Source organism: Wyeomyia smithii, chromosome 2 (assembly GCF_029784165.1).
Source record: "Wyeomyia smithii strain HCP4-BCI-WySm-NY-G18 chromosome 2, ASM2978416v1, whole genome shotgun sequence".
In the NCBI taxonomy this organism is placed as follows: domain Eukaryota; kingdom Metazoa; phylum Arthropoda; class Insecta; order Diptera; family Culicidae; genus Wyeomyia; species Wyeomyia smithii.
The window spans coordinates 40,035,308-40,052,658 of NC_073695.1; the positions used below are offsets into that span (position 1 = coordinate 40,035,308).

At 38.2% G+C, this 17,351-nt stretch overlaps 1 protein-coding gene and 1 non-coding gene across 3 annotated transcripts in view; one reads left to right on the forward strand and one right to left on the reverse strand.

Moving 5' to 3' along the window:
* Positions 1-566: 566 nt before the first annotated feature.
* On the reverse strand, positions 567-648 carry Trnal-aag (transfer RNA leucine (anticodon AAG)). Its single transcript has one exon. It is a non-coding gene; the product is annotated as a tRNA-Leu (tRNA).
* A 516-nt stretch (positions 649-1,164) lies between these two features.
* The window catches only part of LOC129721456 (muscle M-line assembly protein unc-89), a 29,454-nt gene continuing 13,267 nt past the window's right edge, over positions 1,165-17,351 (forward strand). For both annotated transcript variants that reach the window (XM_055674013.1, XM_055674014.1), the window contains exons 1-2: positions 1,165-1,506; positions 1,847-3,745. In XM_055674013.1, coding sequence (XP_055529988.1) covers positions 1,443-1,506; positions 1,847-3,745 — 1,963 coding nt within the window. In that variant the 5' untranslated portion in view covers positions 1,165-1,442. The remainder of the gene's footprint in view (positions 1,507-1,846; positions 3,746-17,351) is intronic.

The window sequence follows — 17,351 nt, forward strand, 5'->3', positions numbered from 1 at the left end:
AGCTCTGCAATACGAGGCTGTGTTTGTCAGTCTCATAACGTCTTTCACTTTAAATTTGTTTCATGACTTGGGCTTAATTTGAAGAGGGGTAAAAATCCCCTCTCGCAAAGGTATGTAGAAAGAAATGTACCAATACCTTCCTGGCCCTCGATAAGCTTTTTAAACGAGTTTATTTTGAAATCTTTATATTATGATGCAAATAGGGTATCGGCTCTATTATCGTTAGGTTTTACCTATTATCGTCCGGGAGATTAATGAAGTCATAGAGAACTAATATTTTGCAAAGAGGTACCCAGCATTATGAATAATCATTTTGCAAAAAATTAACGATCTTGGACATTATTTATCCCACTGACGATAATAAGTAAAACTTGACGATTATAGAGCCGATACCCTTTTTCTTGTTTTAAAAGATCTTTTTTAAAAGATGGTAATCACTAGAAGATTTTTTCGAGCTTCCAAACTTTAAGTAGATAAAATGTTGTTGCTTAATCGTACTCTAACATGAATTGTTACCATTTAAGGGGCATTAAATTGAATAAAATACAAGCACCAAAAATAATCTGTGGCAGCGGTGGGATTCGAACCCACGCCACCGAAGTGACTGGTGCCTTAAACCAGCGCCTTAGACCGCTCGGCCACGCTACCGTTGTAAAGGAATTATTATCCCGTGCTCTTCGAGAGCACTTGCACTAAACACAATCTATTATACGATAACAAGCCACTGTCTGTTTAAGTCGATTACAATAAAACGTATAACTCTCTTTCTCACAGTCGACTAATAACGAACACTCTGCATTATCTCAATCAGTCTGAGCTCGTAAACGCATGCGCAATCACATGTGAGGTGAGGTTAGTCGTCTGCTTCCTGGGAGAGAGAAATAGAGAGGCGGGAAGTTTTGTTGTCTTTCATGTAACAAAATAAAACCTCAAATTTACAATGTGAAATAGTTCAAGTTTTATTATCGAAGATTTGTTTCTTTTTTATCAGTTCGAACTTCGATGTCAAACCGAACCAACAGAGTAGCAGCCATCAAAACTGGCGAGTCTCTCTTGCTTGCGCAGAATCCCGTCAGTCCTTCTCAAAACCCATCCGCACCTGCGCGTGGCGTGAAACCGGTGGCGCGCCTGCCATTCGACGGCTCTCGATCGGCTTCGGATTGATGCGCTCAGCTCAGTTCTCGACCGGTCGCGGATCAACTCGGACACCCGAAAAACTCGAAAAGTACGCGAAACCGCGCCTCCTCGGTCCATAGGAAAATTAACCCGAAACCTAGACCGAAAACGAAAGGAAGAAGATGGCGCCCCTAGTATACTAGTGATTAACCTCCTCCCACCGACCGCGACCGCGAATCGACCGGAGCTGAGGGGGTAGTGTGAGCAATATTAAAAAAAAACGAGACTTACAAGCTGCTGCTGTTTAGTACTGATTTTTGCATTCGATGGGAAATCAGCCGGCGAAACACTCCGGAAGGCCGAAGAAGGCTGTCCACTGGAAATCAGCAGGTGAGACCAATTTCATTCTGCTTCGCTTTTCTTTTCGGGGTGGTTGAGAATGAAAATTTTCTGACTCGCCCCACTCCGTATCGGTCGGTTGCTTCATCTCTACGATGGGATACGTACGTACGGGACAGAGAGAACAGCCAGGGGTTATTTTTAGAAGCGACTCAAATATTTACAGTCCGCAAATGAAAATTCATTTGCGGACGGATTCTTCGGGATGGCAGCCAGTGCCAGTGGCAGTAGTTGCCCTCATTGAATACAGCCGTAGAAGTACACGAGCGTTGAACCATTAATTTCGATGCCGAGCTGTACTGATTGATGTTTCTGCTTTGTCTACTTCCAGAGCCTCCCTCGCCGCCGGGAAAACCGATGGTGGTGCCAGGATCACCAAGCTCTTCGCTGCCGGATGTGGTGACGATCCGTTGGAAGCGACCGACTAGCGATGGCGGCTCGCCAATTCTTGGCTACATCGTCGAGCACCGGCGGGCGGGTTCACCGCACTGGACCCGTGCAAGTGCCGTGCTGACACAGGCGACCGAAATGTCGTTTAGCGGACTAGAGCCGGGTTGGCGCTATCAGTTCCGGGTTGTGGCGCAAAACATCGTCGGTCAGTCGGAAAGTAGCGAACTCTCCGATGCGTTGACCGTAACATTGCAACGGGCTGCCGAAGCACCGCCCCGGTTTATTCATGAACTGCTCGATACGACTGCAATCGAAAATGAAAAGGTGGAGTTCCGAGTGTCCGTCTCGGGAACACCCGCCCCGCAGATTAGTTGGTACAAGGATGGATTCGAAATGTTTAGCAGCCGTCGTACCAAAATTCTGACTGAGGGTGACTTTAGTATGTTAGTAATTCATCAGACCGCCCTAACTGATGCTGGTGAGATCAAGTGCACGGCTATGAACCGCGCAGGTCACACTATAACTCAGTGCAATCTCATCATCGACGCGTATCCGAAAATTCGCCTGCCCCGGCAGTACGAAGATGGGTTGATTATCGAAGCTGATGAGGTGATTCGGCTCAAGGTCGGCATTGCAGGCCAGCCAACGCCGATTGTCGAGTGGAGTCACAATGGCGAATTGTTGACCACTGGTGGCCGTTATGAAATCGAAACCTCCGATAAAAATTCATCCCTTAGAATAGCCAACGCCGAGCGGTCCGATCGCGGCGAATATAATCTCAGGGCGTTTAATAAACTAGGAGAAGATTATGCTTCATTTCTGGTAACGGTAACGGCACGTCCCGAACCACCTGGAAAAGTGTCCATCAGTGTGGGAATCGGAAAAACTGTCACCTTAAGCTGGGACGCTCCTGAAGACGATGGTGGTTGTAAAATAGGAAATTATATCGTCGAATATTACCGCGTCGGTTGGGACGTTTGGTTAAAAGCCACAACCTGCCGGCAGCTGAACACAACGCTGAGTGGTCTGTTCGAAGGTTCACAGTATCGTTTTCGTGTGAAAGCGGAGAATCCCTATGGGCTAAGTGATCCTAGTGAAGAATCGGACACACTATTCATTCCGGATCCGAAGCGTGGAATCAACAGTGCAACCCAGGTGACGGAGATGGATATGAGGGAAAACGAAAATCAGCAGCCGCTCGCGGTTCCTCGCAAGCGTCGTGAAGAATCTCGTTCGCCGGCTCGCGACATTGAACAAATTAAACGAATTCGAGCCCTCACAGGAGACGCAGCTGCCTACAACCAGGACGAAATCGTTCGCGAAATGTCTTACGGTACACGGGATGAAGATTTCTTCAAACCCAAGCCAGCAGAAACGGCTCCTCCAGTGAGAACCGATCCATACAAATCGACACAATCGGAACCACCTGCCCAGGAAGTTCGCTATAAAGCTTCTCCTTCCCCTGTGCAACTCAAACCTAATCAACCAGCACCTCGCAAGTCTAAATCTCCCTCCCCGGCACCGGTGCTTCCAGCAGTCGTCATCACGACGCCTCCCGAACCTTCGTACCCGCCCCCACAGAGGCCACCGCAATCGTTCACCTCACCACTGAAGGCGATGGAGAAGTTCTCCAAGGATCCCAGCCCTCTATCGAAAATCGCATTCTCATCCGGTCAGCTGGAGACAACCACAACTAATAACAATAACAACGACAAAAACAACAACAACAATTCTACCGTTCCCACCAGTTCCGGTTCACCAGCTGGTAATCCGTCGATCCACAACAGCAGCGAATTCATGCTGGTGCTGTACAATGATCAGCAAGCGAAGAACAATACACGTGAGTACTTAAATTCCTAACATATGCATTAAAAAAATCCAAGATGATAAGAACCAGGTACGCAGTGTAACGTCACCGGTCGCGTACCAGTGACGACATCCCCGGTGGCTATTTTTACCCCAGTTAGCGTCCCGAAATAGATCTGTATGGTGAAGGTGGATGCTGCACTCTTGTTGTGATGTTTTTCATATTTTTCTTATACTTCTTTCGTCAACTCTTTCTCGAACTGAAGAATGGGGATTTTTTCTCACGGGTGTCCCCGGAGTGTGATTCATCCAAGGCGAGAAGTTGATTGATGTTTGGAATGTTTTATTGAGTTGCCGAAAATTGAGAAGTTGTTGCAGAGTGTTATATTAATAGGGTTGTCATCTTGCCTGATTTATAGTCGAGATTTATTCTAGGAAACCACTCCAACATATTTTCTAGAATTTTATTCTGAATCTTTTGGTATTGATTTTTCGTTTTAAATAACAACTTGGTTGAATTGGGTTGAATGTACAGTAACAACTAAATTTCATTACTTTAAAGTTTTCAGTCTCTCTTTGTAAATCTTAACCCTCTAGTGCTCATGTTAGTTTCTAGACGGGCTTCAGTAAAATCACTTTAAATCTTAATAAACATTTTTAAGTATCTATTGAAGCTTTTTAAAGGTTTGACTGAAGTAGAGGGATAATACATAAATTTCGAACATTTATCCTTAAAAACGATAATTGGATGATAATTGCTTTGAAGTTTTATACTTGTGGTTGCAATTAATTTTGTTTAGTAGTTTTGCTCAGACTGCTCTTGAATTTGTTTCAGCAATATTGATAGGTTGGACTTTCATTTCAGTTTGGAAGACTCTTCCGCGTATAATCATGCACTTCTATCAAATTCTGACCGATAATAATTATTAACCCTGTCCCGGCGGAGAGAAATCAGTTTTTACTTCAAAAAAGAACTTCAAATACTTATTACACATCAAGTATATGCACACTTGACACAAGCTGTATTGCATATTATTGATCAATCTGTTCTGTATTAAACAGTTTATTCGTGCAAATTTTCAAGTACAATTGTTAAACTCTAATCAAAATTTATACGTCAGCACGGTGCTCCCACAGACCGTTATTATAAAAAAATGCACCAAAGAATCTGAGTACACCATTTGATTCGTTATGACGTCCAGAATCTATGGTCAAAATTTCAAAATCATCGTACGGTACATTTTTGAGTAATGCCCTTTTGAAGGTCGTAAAGTACAAAACCGTGATAAAAAAACAACGAAAAATTTGTTGAAAAGCACGTTTATTAACCACCATTCTATGAAATAACTTCAAAAATAGTTTCTACGCATTCCAAATATTATATTTCAAGACATTAGTAATTGGTGAAAAGATTTATTTGAAAATCCCACAGTACACAGTGGTCTAAATTCGAAAAATTGTGATCGCTTTAGATTTGACCGTGAAAAATTGATTTTATGTACTCAATGTCTTCACAAAATTGTTTCATGAAACAAGGCTTTACTTTTGGCGTTTATGGTTTTTCGATCAATCCACCTAACAGTTAGATAAAAAAAATATTTTTTCTAATTTTCATTATACCAGATTGCTTCCTTCAGCAAAGTTGTGGAAAAGTTTAAAAGAAAAACAGATGCTGAATACTGCGATGTCCTATCTGTACGTTGGACACGACAAAACAGAGTTATTTTTGTGGAACACCCCTCCTTAAAATCAATTTTTAGTCTATTATTTTGTCTGTAATGGTCAAAATTCGATGTGCATTCTCCAATGATCCCTGCATGCTGATCAGTACCGACGCCTGCCGGTCCAGAACGTAGATCAAAGGAAGGAAGGAAAGGAAAGTTAGTTCGATACTTGTTGCTACTAGAGAGCCGGATATAATCCTGCACACTCCACAAGCATCATGGGTATGGAGGAGATTTGTGTTAGTGTGTTTGTCGCATTCCTTTTCGAAATTTCACCGTATGTAGTATCGCAATTCTATTTCTATCGACTGCGAGAGAGCGACGACGCGCGCGTTCGTCTACCCAAACAACCCAATCACGAGAATTCATTACGAGAACGGAGTGGAGGGTATGTGTGTATCGCTAGGGAGTAGTATGTGTGAGTGTATGGAGGGTATGTGTTCTCTATCGCTAGGTGATTCTAGGGAGTGGTGATGGTGGTGATGAGGAGCCTGAGAATTAACCCATGCTTAAGTCCTTTGATAATTAAAAATGGCCTGCTTCTATAACAAGATTCGAACTCAAGACCATCTACTTATCAAGGCGGACTCTGTAACCTTGTGGCTACCAGCTCCCCCTGAAACAATTTTGCTGAAGACATTGAGTACATAAAATCAATTTTTCACGGTCAAATCTGAAGCGATCACAGTTTTTCGAATTTAGACCACTGTGCACTGTGGGATTTTCAAATAAATCTTTTCACCAATAGCTAATGTCTTAAAATATAATATTTGGAATGCGTAGAAACTATTTTTGAAGTTATTTCATAAATTCGTGGGGGTTATTCCATAAAAACGTGCTTTTCAACAAATTTTTCATTGTTTTTATATCACGGCTTTGTACTTTACGACCTTCAAAAGGGCATTACCTAAAAATGTACCGTACGATGATTTTAAAATTCTGATCATAGATTCTGGACGTCATAACGAATCGAATGGTGTAATCAGATTCTTTGGTGCATTTTTTTATAATAACGGTCTGTGGGAGCACCGTGTCAGGTGATACAAAAAAAATTTGTCAATAATATTCTATTTTCGCTACTTTTTGCAACAATTTTTAATTTTTTTTAATTTTTACCGTTGTCCATTGATATGAACTTTTGTAATATATCCCAGTCAATTACTATACGTGTCCCCTTGCAAAATACAATGACCACTATTGTTGAGTGATCAGGTACCTGCACCGACACGCTCCCAGTCAGGTGAAATATGGTTTATGAAGCCAATCACCTTCCCAGGATTCAAAGACCAAATCTCTTTGGGCTGTAAACAGCCACTGCCAAGAAACCTTGATCTGCGTTTAAATAATGCACCACAACTGCACAGCAGATGTTCCGATGTCTCGCTTTCCATATTACAAATGCGACAGATATCATCCTGAACCCGGCCAATGGTTTTTAAATGATATCTACTCGGACAGTGTCCCGTTACTAGGCCGACGTATGTACAAAGAGCTCTTTTGTTGAGCTCTAGGAGCTTTTTCGAATGATTCTCGTTTGGAGTTATAAATCTTTTAGATTGGGAACACTTTTTGACATCCAACTAATTGGTTATCACCTTTTGATATACCGCAGAAAGGTTCTTGGCCGATAAACTGTGAGTTAGATCCTTGTTTTGCAAGTTCGTCTGCCTTTTCATTCCCACTAATGCCACAATATCCAGGAACCCAATACAAATTTACTGAGTTCGCTTGACATAGCTGTCGCAATGTGAGAATACATTCCCAGACAATCTTGGATGTACATTTATAAGCATCAAGTGCTTTCAGAGCTGCTTGACTGTCAGAGAAAATACAAATATTTGCATGTTTGTATTTCCTAGTCAGACACATGTAAATTTGGACAATTGCATAAGTCATATTTCACGTGGACTGGTTTTTGATGATTTGAGACCACCTTCCCTCTCAGTGGATAATCATTCATATATATTCTAAATAATTTGTATGAATCTTGGACATTCGCCAACATAAACTGTTCACGTAGAATGTGAATGGCCCCCAAATTGCTTTCCATATTTATGAACTCGTTTAAGTCGTTTTAGGCTGTTTAATTTAGTAAAAGTAGCAATGCGTTATTCCAAATTCATCAAAATAATGGCACTGACCATTCGCGTTGACGGTGTTGCTGATATTTGTTTGGTTTTTGCATGCGAAAAAGAAGGAAGGAAATATTTTTGCTTGTGATCAAAGTCACCCCGGTGTAAAACTTTTAGAGCATACTTGAAAACAGCAAAATTGTTACTAAACTTTCGAAGTAATGACTGAATCTTTCTCAATGCATGCCAGTACTTATTTTAAAAATATCAAACAATATTGTTTTCAGTATATTCTGAAAATATTTAAGATACAATCAAAAAAGTGATCAAAGTCACCCTAGTTTACGGTACCTATTTTTGAGCCATCTATGAAAAATATCGTTGAACCGGGACGGACATCAGACGGAATCGGATATCCTTTCGTTGCCCTTACCGTAATAGACGAACCCCTCAACTCGGGAGTGATTTCTCTTTTTGCAAGCATGGTATGAATCCGGTTAACAATACTCGTGTGAAATCCTTCGTTCTTCATTGCACTAGACAATAGAAAATAGGACGCATTATCAAAAGCACCTTCAATATCCAAGAAAGAGCACAGAGCAATTTCTTTAGCTGAAGGTGACTTTTAAATTTTCATGACCAGCGTATGAAGCGCTGTGATAGTGGATTTTCCAGTTTGATACGAAAACTGGAACTTTGAAAGCGGTTTCGTTTGCATGTAACATGTCATTGTCTTCAACAAAACCGAAGAATGACTAATAGGTCTGAATGATTTAGGATGCGTCATATCCCGCTTCCAAGTTTAAGGTATGAGGATTACTTTTACTATCCTCCATTTTGATGGAATATGATTCAATGAAAATCTCAATGAGAGAAGGAATTAGTATTGCTTCACCTTTTTGAAGCAATGCTGGAAATATTCCATTTACCATTGCAGACTTGAAAGGCTCAAAGGATCTCATAGCACTTACCACCCTGGTTCTCGTAAAAATTTCATCCGCCACATCTGATACAGTACTTTCCGTACTAGTAGACCCAGAGCTTGCTTGCGTAGAACAAATTTCAACTAAATCAGAGATGGCTGCATCCGTCTTTTCAATAGAACTGAGAAAATGCGTTTCCATCATTAGATTTAAGGTATCACGAGGACCACTAGTACAGATTCCGTCGTGACGCTTTAGATTGGCAAGCTCAACGGTATGATCTTTGGCAAGTCTTTTGTAATCTGGAAACAACTGGAGTCCTTTCTATAGATTCACACATTTGAACCCAAGACCTCCTTTTAGATTTCCGGATTTCATTGCTATATTCAGTTAAGGCCCTTCTATATTGAGCCCAATCTGAAGTACGTTTTGTTTTATTAAAAAGTTTCCGACTATAGAAGACTTTCTAGCTTTTTGTTCCACCATGGCACGTCCCTATTTGATGACGATTGTTTGGCAGGACAACTATTATTGTATGCATTTATCACCATTTAATTTAGCTGAATTGTCATAGATTCCAGTTCTGGAACTGTTTCAATTTTGCTTCAATTTGAAGATAAATCTTTTCGCAAATCTTTGTAAGGATCTCCGTAAGTAATAGATGATGGTTTCCCACCAATCCATTCAAACAAAATGTGCTTGTGATCAGATAGTGAGGTTTCATCCGACACATGCCAATCAGCAATTTTCTCTGAAACTGCTGGACTGCATAGCGTCATATCCAAAACTTCACCTCTGATAGCGTTTGCAAATGTTGATTTGTTACCTTTGCAACAATATCGATTTCAACAATTTCAGTGGAATAGTTGCGTATTCCAAAGATCTTTATGACGAATGTTATTTTGTATGAATAAGTAAAGTAGATTTCATGTAGATATCCCGGCCAATGCCACACTCGTGATTGTTAATCAGCAAAATCACTTCCGACTGATAAAGAGATCTCTTAGATAAAGAAAAAAATAAAGAGATTTCCCTAATGTTTTAAATTCTACAATGTACGAAATCCATCCCTTTCGACTATCAGGGCTTATTTTTTTCGTAACATCAACAATTTGAAAAAATATTGGCACCATCTTATTTTTAAATAGACTAGATTATCGACATTCAATATTTAACTTATTGTATTTTTTTACATATTTCTTAAACATTACTATACTGCATATAATCGCATATCAGTCCCATCTGGAAAATCATCAAGTTGAGAAAATAGCGCTTGAAGATATTTTTCTTGTTTTGGATATTTCTCCTGTTTGGGGTGGGTTATTTTATTTTTTTTTGTCTTGATGTAATGAAATAGACCTATGATAGCTTCTTCATTGAAGAATTGCCTTTGTCGTGAAAATTACAATGAAAAATGAGGAAGAAACTAATACCTATGCGATTATTTAGGCCATCGAGTAGCAAAATAATCGCATACCAGTCTCACTTTCAACCAGTCGGTGTACTACTCCATATTTTTCTCAATTATTTTGAATATGGGCAGACGTTTATGGCCGCAGACAGCGTCTAAATATTCTGCATGGAGAATGGCGGAAACATCCACCCATTACTTACCCCGACTTTAAGGTAGTCGTTGAAAAAGCAAAATATAGGGTTGAAGTCTTGGATATGCTACTGAATAATATCTGTTTTTATGTCTTTAGTGTTTCGCAATACTTGCTGAATAAAATTTTTCTGCATTAGCCCGTGCATTTAGCATATTGGAAAAGTGGTATTGAGAAAGGGAAGTTTCCAATTTCATTACAACAGTGACTTGACGGAAGACGACGGCGATGAAAGAAGTAGAAGCTGTTTTTAGCTAAGCAACTAAAAACTTCTGAGTTCTGACAATTTCAACTTCTATAATTATTTGAAGTGAGCAGATCATCCACAGGAAATTAACCCCTTGCAGAAAGCAGCATTGCTCAAGGCTATTATCCCTCTGATTGACGAAACCAATAACCTTTCGGGAACGAACTTTCAGAAAAAGTTGCAGTTTCAGTGTCTACTTAAAATCATTATTTGTGTGGAATTTATTTGAAATAACCTTGTAATTATTAATTATTTGATGATTTTTTAACAGAAAAAACTTGAAAAACAACACCAAATATTAATTATAAGGATTGTAGAAAAAAATATGGCCATACTCAGGAAAAACATTTGGTGGGACTGATATGCGATTATTTTCAAGATGGGACAATTTGACCTCACATTTTTTTCTGACTTTTCTCAAATAAAACATACTTTTTAGTTTCCTTAATCGATAGTAGAGCAAGAAATAGATGGAATCTGATATTTAACTCAAAAACGATAAAAATCCATATGGGACTGGTATGCGATTATAGGCAGTATAACCTTTTTCACAAATTTATAAGTAGCTAGCTGACTTCTTTTTTACTTGATTAATTTTGAGCATTGCAGGCATGGGAATTTTATATTGATTCGACATACTTTCAAAAATTGACGCTGCAATTTTATAGTCAGCGCACATGCATGGCTAATTGGATATTGGATACGTTTAAACTTAAAAGGTAAATCATTTGAAATGATTGGTTTTATCGGAATACGAACATTCCCGCCCTCAAATTTACCATATAGTATCGTTGCTTGTTATGTATTGGTTTTTAGATGCTTGACGTTCTTGTTCCATCACACAATTGTGGTTGGTTTAGGCTTCTAAACATAATACGTTAGTTAAATAGTTACTTCTTCGTGATTATTCTTACAATCTACTGATTTATTCATACAATATTTCAAAAATTCATTTTAATAGATAGAACTCAAATTGTCGACATCTTTGTTTATCGTCGCCAACATTCACAAAATGCGGAAAATTGTGATTTTATTATGCTAACTAATGTACTATTGAAAAGTTTGAGGCTTATTATGAACGCTAATTTCGACCAACCAGCACAGAAAACCAGAGAACGGAAGTCGACCCCAGACATTGTTTTAATACTCAAGGTGGAGATTTCCTATTTCTGGAAAACACCCAATATGGCCGAAGACTACTCAACATACATATTTCCTCAGAATAAATGCCCAGAAACCAGAAATCAACTCATGACGCCATTCTGAAGTTGGAAATGGTGACCTCCGGTTTCTAAAAAACTGTTAAATAAGGCTAAATATCACCTAATGTAGGTGTTTCCGGAACAGAGATGCCACAGAAAAACTGACGTGCCACTCGATGACGATTTCATCGACCAGAAAAATAACGATAATTTTGAAATTTTTCTTAGTGGGCAATAAGGCTGTGCGAGATTTCGAATGATTTCGTATAATTTCGCAAAACTCGAAATTTCCCGAAATTTCGCGAAATTTCGGTTTCGCGAAATTGCCGAAAAATTTCGTTGAATTTCGCTAAATTCCGCCTAAAATTTCGCGAAATTAAAGTTCCAATTTCGACGATTACGAAATTTCGCGAAATTCCGGACCAAATTTCCGATGCACATTATTACATTATTTTGGTTTGTGCTCATTGCGACTGTAAATTAAATTGAATATATCTCAACAGATATCTGGTATACTAAGTCAGTTATAGAAGAATAAACTCTCAGCCGGTAATTTTTGTTTTTAAAGACAAAACCGTAACATCATGCGGGAGGTATTTTTTATTCACGCAGAGCATAAAATTCATGTCATCACTGAAGTCAAATTCGAGGAATATGAAGCCGTCCAAATGCGCTACAAGGTATCTAGTAATTTGTTTGTAGGAATAAATTTTACGCATCTTTTACGTCAAAATGTGGTTATATTTGCAGCCCACAAGGTTAAAGAGGTCACTTTTTGTCTTTCGTTCAGGAGGGCATAGCAATTTCTGTCAAAACTAAAGCTCTGAAGCTCTATCTTACAGGCCAAATGTTCTATGCTACTCGACTTGTAAAAATTTTCTAGCGTTTTTTCGGATTTCTCTGTGTTAGAGGACTCCTCTTCGCACACCGTAGTGTATTTAAATGTGTTTTATCAGATAGTTCATTGCTATCACTAGGCTGACCAGATATCATGCCTTATAGTGTGCAGACAGAGTGATCGATGTGTTAAGCAGAAAAAGTTGTAATTGCCTGAATTTTTAGTATTGTTTCAAAACACTCTGACTTCAAAGTCAGCATAAGTTTCAAAATTGCCAGGTACCTTATCAAAAATATTTTAAACGTGTTATCAAAAGAGTATACTTGATCAATGAATGAATAAAAAGTAAATGGTTCGCTATCGTTGAACACATAATTGAGAAATGTTACTCTTGTTTAGGGGACACACAATTTTACAATGTCAAAAACAAGTTCAGATTATGGCATAGAAGTGATTCTGACTTTGCACTTGACGAATATACAAGGTAGAAGAAAAGAAAGGTTAGAAAGAACGAGAAATAAGAGAACGAGGATGATTTCGAATAACTTGATTGAGTAAAGAGAAAACTATTTGTTTGTTGCATTACAACATTCCATTCTAACTGTTGATTGGTTGAAAGAAAAATAATTTTTGGTTTGTTTCAAAGGGGCCGTTCCCAAACACGTAGTCATATATAGGGAGACGGGGGGTGGCTTATCAAAAGACCACGAAAAATCCCCCCGCGTGCGGGTTAACGAATAGACCACGTAGTCATTTTTCTGACTTATAATTTATTATTGCCACTAAGTCAAGTCGAAGCTTTCGCAATTTTTTTGTTATATTTTGTGTTTTATTAATATATTTATTTGATACGACTAATTAATAAGTGTCACGGAAAGTTTGAGAGTTGTCAGCAATTAACTGTAATCAAATTTTTGAAACATATTTCAAATTTATCCGAACGAAGAAAATTTTTTTTTGTTTTAAACAGGCTTTGCCTTATATGGCATTTACTTCTTTAGAATAATAGTTCTATTTTGCAATGCGTCGGGATTTATGTTATTTTTCCTGAAAGTATATTTCAATACTCAACGACCGGTAAAAAAATCAACGTTTTGGTCTTAAAAACAATATATAAGACCTGGATGTTCGTGAACTGAAGGAAGAAAGAAAGATGTTTATATTTTGTTCGACATTCAAAAACTTTGTAATTTATTTCAAGGGAAATACGGCTTTTTCAGTCTTAGGGGTGTATCAAAACGCTACTAGGTTTTATGTCCGACGTTTCGGCCTTTGAACTTGGCCTTCCTAAGGGGATCTACAAGTTTATTAAAAACATTTTATAAAAATAGTACTTTTTTTTTCTTCAAAAACTCTGACATTGTTTTTTTCAAAAAACTTACATATAGTTGTACCGTTTTTCGTACAAAGCTTTACGATAGGTTGTCATAGCTGTCTATAGGATCTCTTTCAAAGTACCTATATTGAAACGTTAGAGTTAGTTTGAGCTTTACTGCCGCTCATGGCAAGTCCGTCCCAATTGCATTTTTATCAATTTTGAGTTTATTTATGGAATCAATTCCTTTTTATATCTACTTTCGATAAAACAAATATTTTTGAATACTTTGTTCTGAGGAACTATGAAAAAAATAGCAAGTTGGTTTGTCCCATAGCAAAAGTGATCGCTAGTCGGTCCCATTGAAAAAATCTTCGCAATTTAACCCCACAGCCAATAATGATTATGAAAAATGTGATATTTACCAAAACTAATGGTCTTCAGGTTTAGAATTGGATGTACCAAGTGATATTCGGTTTGATTAAATTTTAGGTTTGATTAAATTTACGCGTTCTACATCGTGTGGCTCTAGCTGATAGTACAATGTTTTCTTCAAGACAAAGTTTCCACCAGTAGCTTCTTTCAGCTGTTCTTTGTTGACAGTGAACGCTTTAGGTGTGTCACTGTATTGTTAGTTGAAGCATTCTTGAGTAAATACTACTTTTCGTATTTTATCCGTATTTTATGTAACGACGTGCTTAAGAATTGTTCAATTATTGTCGTGAATTTCGTTTTGAAGAATTTGTCAGTCATATCAAATACTTCGGTACGCTACTTAGCTGTTTTTTAACGGAGCAAACATTTTCCTAAGCTATAGGTATTCTTTCATATTTGTTTCCACTGCTACGTGAAAGCTGTCCGCCGTCACGAACGTGTGTCCGCTCTCAGGAAAATTTAGAACAAGTTCCTACACCTAAACTGACTTTGAATTTATCAGTATGTAAAAACAAAATCTAATTTTATTTTGAGCGGCGCAGTTGGTAGGTATATTGTGTTATGCTTCTCACAAAAAACTTGTTTAATAAAGCACGAAAGAAGGTCATTTATGAATTGACCAGCGATAGATTCATTCCAAACGCACGGTATAGCACCGCCATCGATTTGCAGTAGTTTGTTTTTCATCACCGGTCGTAGCTGGCTATGGGACTGACTTGCTATCATTCTGGCTACGTACCGTAAAAGTAATCGCATGTGAGTCCCAGCTTATGATTTTCAACAAATTTTAATCAAATTTCGGTGTTCATGCAAGTTTTATGATGCAAAAGTGTTAGATTGTCATTGCAGTACTAAATTCTGTTGATGGTATCGATTGAAAAAGCATTTGAGTGCAAAATTTCACCTAAAGCGTTACGATTTTCAATTGCTGTTTTCTCGTCAGCACCATAACGCAAATGGGACGGACTTGCTATGAGCGGCAGTTTAGAGATTACCTACAAACTTTTACCACATCACAAAGCACGATGCGTTGGTGGATTCAATTTCTTTTTCTCGGGCTTTTTATCGCATCACTCCCCTACGTCCCAGGTTTAAGTAATGCTATCGTCAGGTGCCTAAAAGATGATTACCCGTTGATCACTATGGGGCCGTGTCGACTGGTGTGCCCCAAGGTAGTAACTTGGGGCCAATTCTTTTTCTGCTGTTTATTAATGACCTGGCCAAGTTAGAGCTGCATGGAAAGTTACGTCTCTTGCTGACGACACGTCAGTCTTCTATCAAGAAACAGAATGCGCTGCTATCCAGCTTCAAACTAATTTGATGTCAATGAATCTATCGAAAACCAAGTATATGCTCATTCACTCGTTCCGCAGAGAACTCCCGGCTCGCGAGCCAATTGAAATCGCCAATCGTGTCATCGAAGAAGTATTTGAATACCCATTTCTCGGCCTAATGCTAGACAATAGAATGAACTGGAAGGCCCATCTTGAGTCTCTCAAGCGAAAGCTAACATCACTCTGTGGTATATTAAGGAAGGTTTCATCATTTTTGCCTTTGGCGACTATGAAAACACTATACTTCTCACTAATCCATTCTCGGCTCCAGTACCTAGTTGCAACGTGGGGACTGGCTTGCAAATCTTCTTTGAGAGAGCTACAGGTGATACAAAACAGAAGCTTGAAAGCCGTGTTCCGGAAACCTCATCTGTATCCCACTCATCTACTATACGAAGATCCCAGGGACTCAACCCTACCAATCCGTGTACCCCAGGAGTATCAAATGTTGATCCACTTGCGAAATAACATCACTTCAACCGTCCTTGTCACAAGAAGAATGCACGAAAACCGCTCAAGCAGACAAACTGGTCACCTGTATTTGCCACGATTCAACACGGAATACGGTCGCAAAAAATGTCGTACATTGGTAGCAAACTGTTTAACGACCTCCCCCCATCATGTAAAAATTCCCCCACAACATATATCTTCAAGCGTCGTTTGCGAGCTATCATGAAAACGAAAATACCACAGTATCTAGCCCAATTCTGGATTACACCCGAATACCACAAAACACTACTCACCAATGCCTCTGCCGTACGCCGTAACCAGAGCAACGCCATCAACGCGCGAACCACCAGCACCACCCCACAATTGTCGACAAGTATCATCACCAGCTTCAACTTATAGTTAACAACATCGTATCACACTTCCTTAAAAGAGCAGATGCTCACTGGAAGTGCAAACTTGTTCTAGCGATTCAAGTGTAAAAAATATATCGGAAATAAATTAAATTAAAATTAAATTAAAAGGTTTCACTTATTATAAACTAAATATTTTTCTCGATGATTTCTAGATGAGTATACAATTTACCATAACTATAAGCGAAAAATTTATCGTAGATGATCAATCTGCTTAAACAAATTTTATTTATTTTGATACTCAACAACAAATTAAAAATCATTTTGAATATACTCAACAGAAAAGCGTATTTTAAATTACTTTCAGGTAAGGAAATTATTATATTTGTTAAAGACAATGAAATATTATCAATAATTAAACAACCATTATCTGTTTGTTATTTTGGTTTTGAGAAAATGATATTACTGAAAATTCTATTTACAATTTGTGCAATATCTAATAATCAGTTTTCTTGAACCTTCATTTTTTTCATAAATTTTTCATACTTTATTGTACATATATTTGCAGAATAAGATCACAAAACAAAAGACCACGAAAGACCACGGAGGAGAAGGGGGGTATGAAAGGGATCAAAATATGACCACGTAGTTTAGGAATGGTCCCGAATGCATTTTATTATTTTGGGTGTCGCAGAAACTCATAGGGCATATTTTTTTAGGACAAAATTATTTTCTACAACCTTACCAGAGACACTAGTTATGCCAGACAAACAAACCGATTTAGCTGAAAAAATAATTTTAATCTCCAATTGGACACTCTGTGGGTAATTAAAATATTTTTATAATCGAAACAGTTGGTTTGATTGGCATAGTGCCTTTGGCAAAGTTATAGATAATAATATTGTCCTTCCAAAAATAAACATGTTGTAAATTTTTTTTAAATTTAATTTTTCTTTGATTTCTTCATCGCTTCGGTATTTTTTTTTTGTATTTTTAAACAAAAAAAGATTTTTGAAAAATAAGCTTTTTTATGTTAATTTTAATGTTTCTTTTACATTAAAAAAATCAATTTTTCAGAGTTTTTTTTATCGGAAAGATAAAATTACTGTCTAAAACTTTTCCAGAGACGTCACACTGATCAAAAAA